Here is a 4,696-nt window from a genome sequence, read left to right as displayed (position 1 = left end):
CAGGTGAAGATGTTCTTTGTGATCCTCTTCACTTTGGGAATATACGAGAATGTCATCGATAAATACCACCACAAATTTGTCGAGAAATGGCTTGAATACCTTGTTCATGAGATCCATGAAAGCTGCTGGAGCATTTGTCAATCCAAATGGCATTACCGTAAACTCATAATGGCCATATCTTGTTCTGAAAGCTGTCTTTGACACGTCTTATGGTTTGACCTTTAGTTGATGATATCCTGTCCTCAAATCAAGCTTGGAAAATACTGTGGCTCCTTTGAGTTGATCGAAAAGATCATCTATCCTTGGAAAAGGATATCTGTTTTTGATTGTGATCTTGTTGAGTTCTCTATAATCGATACAAAATCTCATACTTCCATCTTTTTTCTTTACAAATAAAACTGGAGCTCCCCAAGGAAAGACACTTGGTCTGATTTGTTTCTTGTCTAACAACTCTTGGAGTTGTTCTTTTAGCTCATTGAGTTCTGCTGGAGCCATTCGATAGGGTGCCTTTGATATTGGTGTAGCACCTGGTACCAAGTTAATCTCGAATTCTATCTCATGGTCCGGGACCATTCCAGGTAGCTCTTCTGGAAAGACATCCGAAAATTCTTGTACCACTGGAATATCTTCTATCTTGAGCTCGACTCCTTCTTTTACTTCATTTACCATTGCTAGGTAGACTATTTCTCCAGACTTCATGGCTTACCAGGTTTGAGATGCAGAAAGGAGGGATTTACGTTTCTTAGCCTTGCCATGGTATGTGATTTCTTTTTGTCTTGGAGTTCGGAGTTTGATAATCTTACGCCGACAATCTACTATTGCATGACTCTTGGATAACCAATCTATTCCCAGAATAACGTCGAACTCCACCATGTTGACTTGAATCAATTCAGCGTTGAATGTGTGTTCATTTATATACACTATGCAGTTCCGATGTATCTTATGTGTTTCAATTGTTTTACTGGTGGGAGTAGCAATTCTAAAAGGTTCAACAAGTATCTCTGGTATAATTCCTAACTTTTTAGTGAATATCTTAGAAATAAATGAATGAGTCGCACCACAGTCAAACAACACATAAGCTGAAATTTTATTGATTATAATGGTACCTGCCACGACATCGTTTGCATCATCTGCCTCTTCTTGAGTTATGGCAAACATACGAGCATTGGTCTTATTCTCCTTTGGTTTGTTGGGGGTAGCATTAGTGTCTGACCATGTCATTTTCTTTAATGGTTCAGGACAATTAGCAATTCGGTGTCCCATCTTCCCACAATTGAAGCAAGCACCAGTGTTCCTTCAACATTCTCCAATGTGTCGGTAGTTGCATAATGGACACGGTTTTATGCCTGAGAATGTCGCAGTTGAATTGGAAGGAGTTCCCTTGAATGGTTCACTCGATTGGTTTGACCTTTTAACTGGTTTTTTACCTTGAAAAGATTGTCCAGTGAGAGGTCATTTATTTTTATTTTCATCTTCTCGACGCTTGATATCAGTCTCAGCTCTAATGGCTGCTCCCATTAAATCATCAAAACCTGTGGGTTGGTAAACTGCTAGAGCTGATTGGATACGGCTGTTCAGACCACGTTTGAAACGATGCATCTTCAGGATATCATCTGCCATGATGGCAGGAGCATAGGTTCCAAGAGAGTTGAATTTAGAAGTGTACTCCACAACAGACATATCCGGGGTTTGAGTAAAATTCTAAAATTCACTCAACAATTTTAATCTCAACTCTGCTGGATAGTATTGTTTCAAGAATACTTCTCGAAATCTTTGCCATGTGATTGGTTCGACTTCTGTCATATTTTCTGAGATTGTCTCCCACCATTTTGTCGCCTTTTCTTCTAGGAATGGTGTCACCACAGTCACTTTTAGTTCATTTGGCACTTCAAGCAATTGGAGTTGTGTCTCAATATTCTTGAGCCAGCCTTGACCAACTTCTGGGTCAGGGTTGCCATCAAACGTTGGGACTCGATTCCTCCGAAGAGATTCATAATGGTGTTTGATTCCATTCGGTGGTGGAGCTGGTGGTGGCTGATTAGTGTTGGTATTTAAATGGCTCATTCCTTGGAGGGTTGTTGCCACAATGGTTGCTATGGCCATTAAATCTTCTCTGCTAAGGCCAACTCTTGCTGGTGGTGGTGTATCTTCGTTGTTATTGTTGTTGCAATCATTGTTACGATTGGCATATCGCGGGTTGCGGTCGCTACGATGGGGTCTCTCTGCCATTTCCTACACGCATGAGAATTTCTAAGAGGTTTGAATAATTATGTACAAAAATATTGAAGATTATCTCAAATATGAAATCAATCAAAGAATAGATCAAATAAAATTTTTATTAATTCCAATGAAAAGAAAAAGCAATACAAATCAAAGTTTTCATAAGTACAATGATAAAAAGTAAAAGAAAAGAAATGGATTATCAATCCTTATTACAAATAGTCACGACACTAAATACTCAATCATCTAAAATCTCGCCATCTCCTAGTTCTGCATCTTCCATATGTTCTTCTACCGGTTCTACTTCCGGCTCCAATGCCATAATGATGGCATCCTCAAGATGATGAACATGATTATGTAATTGTTCATTTTGCATAGTCAAATTCTGCACCGAATTCTGCAGTTCTTGAATGGTTTCCTCATCTTGATGACGGAGTTGTTTTTCCATTAGGAACATTTGTTGAATCTGAGACTGTAGTGCTTGGGATTCCTCTAACATTCATTGGTGTAATCCATCCATTTCAAGGGCTATTGTTTGGGAAGCCTCTAGTTTGTTCTTGGTCATTTCGTGTTGTTTTTCTTCTGAGTTATGATAATAAGCAAACCTTTGCACGTCAGCCTGAAGATGATCTTTGATATCTTCTAGTTCTTGTTTTTCCTTCTTCAAGTTTTCATATACCAAATATTTGGCTAACAATTGATCATGATATTTTTGTAGTTCCTCGTAAAGTTGCGCTCTAAGATGCGCCATTGAAATTTCGTGGTCGCTAAGGGAGAGTTCACGTATAGGTTTGGGTATTTCAGCACGAGTACGGGGAGCCATTTCCTGAAATAAAACAAATGGAAAGGCTTAGAAAAGGAGTTATGATATTCACGATTATTACCAAAAACGGCAAAACGTGATTTTTGGATGCTTCAACAATAGAATTTTGCAATTTTCAGATGTCACGATAAGAATAGTGAATATTGTTCATTGGTAGGAAGTCGCTAGGGTCTTGCCAAAAACTGACTTTGTCAAATTTCCTATGGCAATTTCCCAGCGGGATTATGAACTTGGAGGGCTCTGATACCACTTAAATGTCACGTCCCGATACCGGGGTGAGTTGACATCCGACGTTGTTTTACAATTATTCAATCGTAAATCAACAAGCCTCGTAGCACAGTGTACAACCAAACCAGTCTTTTTCATAAAACATACATTGTCTTTAAAACGTAATTAACTTAACAAACGAGTGCGGATGCAAACAACGTAAAAATAAAAGATAGCCAAATTCCAAAGTATGCCTTGATCAACTGAAACCTTGTTACCATCCCCAGAAATGAATTTGCTCTTCTTCTTCAACTTGTTTTTCATTCTTATCTGAGAGTGAGAGGTGTAAGGGTGAGTATTATGTGAAATACTCAGCACGTGGGGGCCGATCGATCACAATAACACGAGGATATACATATATAGATCTTAACAATCCAAAATTTTCCGTGTCTTAACAAACGTCGGAACAATAAATAGACAAAATGATAGATACGACATAACTTATATATATTTATGTAAATATTAAATGAACTTCATGTCACAATAATTATTCATAAAAAAATCAAGACATTGTATTAACAATGAGCAAACATAACTTATCATATGCATATAGACATATCATATATTATTCGTATTGCACTGTTATTTCATCTTATTACATGGTGTTACTGATCAGTCCCCTATATGTAATTCCTCTAAGGGTTGAGGCCATATATCGGTTATTATTACCCACCGCATCAGGGCCATAAACTTGTCATATCTTATCATGTTTTAGAAAAATTTTCCTTTTTACCATTTCTAACTTGAATCATAACAGTGCCTTTAAACATAATTCTTAGAATACACCAATTTGGTGTTTAAGAATATATATTAGAATATAACATGAAACGAAGACAACATAATTTTGAAACGAAAGGAACATGTACTTGAAATTGATTTAAACATGCTTAACAATTTATCGAAACGAAATATTTATATATCAAATCGAAGGAATATATCATGTCAATCGAATTTTCGAAAACATACTTAAATACTTTAAAACATAAGCCCACTTACAGAAATGTGTTCCAAAATTACGGAAGAAACAAGCTGAAATTTATCGTCCGAAAATCCGTAAATTAGCTAAACTCGTTTGAAATCCGAGCAGTTTTCTTGCCGAAGGGTTTCACAAAATTTGACCGTATGGATGAGATTGAAATTTTGATATGATGTTTAAAACATATGAAAGTGTAATATGAACGGTGGAGATTAGATTTGAATTAACCATTGAACTGGAAGTTTCTCTCGAAAATGAACAGAATTTCTAGCTCGAAAATATCACTCAAGAAAAGGTTGATGGTGTTCAAGCTTCATTCATGCTCTAGTTTGAGAGGTTTATGGTGTGTCTTCGCTCATTCTCAAAACATCTATTTATAGGTAAGATTGGAGAATAATTCTTATAATTTA

The 4,696-nt window shown here is 36.8% G+C and overlaps 1 protein-coding gene across 1 annotated transcript; it reads right to left on the bottom strand.

Annotated features, from left to right (window-relative positions):
* Window positions 1-702: 702 nt before the first annotated feature.
* Window positions 703-1,263, bottom strand: LOC140839079 (uncharacterized). The gene has a single exon (XM_073205713.1). The coding sequence runs from the start codon at window positions 1,261-1,263 to the stop codon at window positions 703-705; it is 561 nt and encodes a 186-aa protein (XP_073061814.1).
* Window positions 1,264-4,696: the final 3,433 nt, after the last annotated feature.

The sequence above is a fragment of the Primulina eburnea genome, chromosome 8, assembly GCF_022965805.1.
Source record: "Primulina eburnea isolate SZY01 chromosome 8, ASM2296580v1, whole genome shotgun sequence".
Classification (NCBI taxonomy): domain Eukaryota; kingdom Viridiplantae; phylum Streptophyta; class Magnoliopsida; order Lamiales; family Gesneriaceae; genus Primulina; species Primulina eburnea.
The sequence above is the reverse complement of the archived record's forward strand: the minus strand, read 5'-3'. Positions and strand labels throughout refer to the sequence as shown.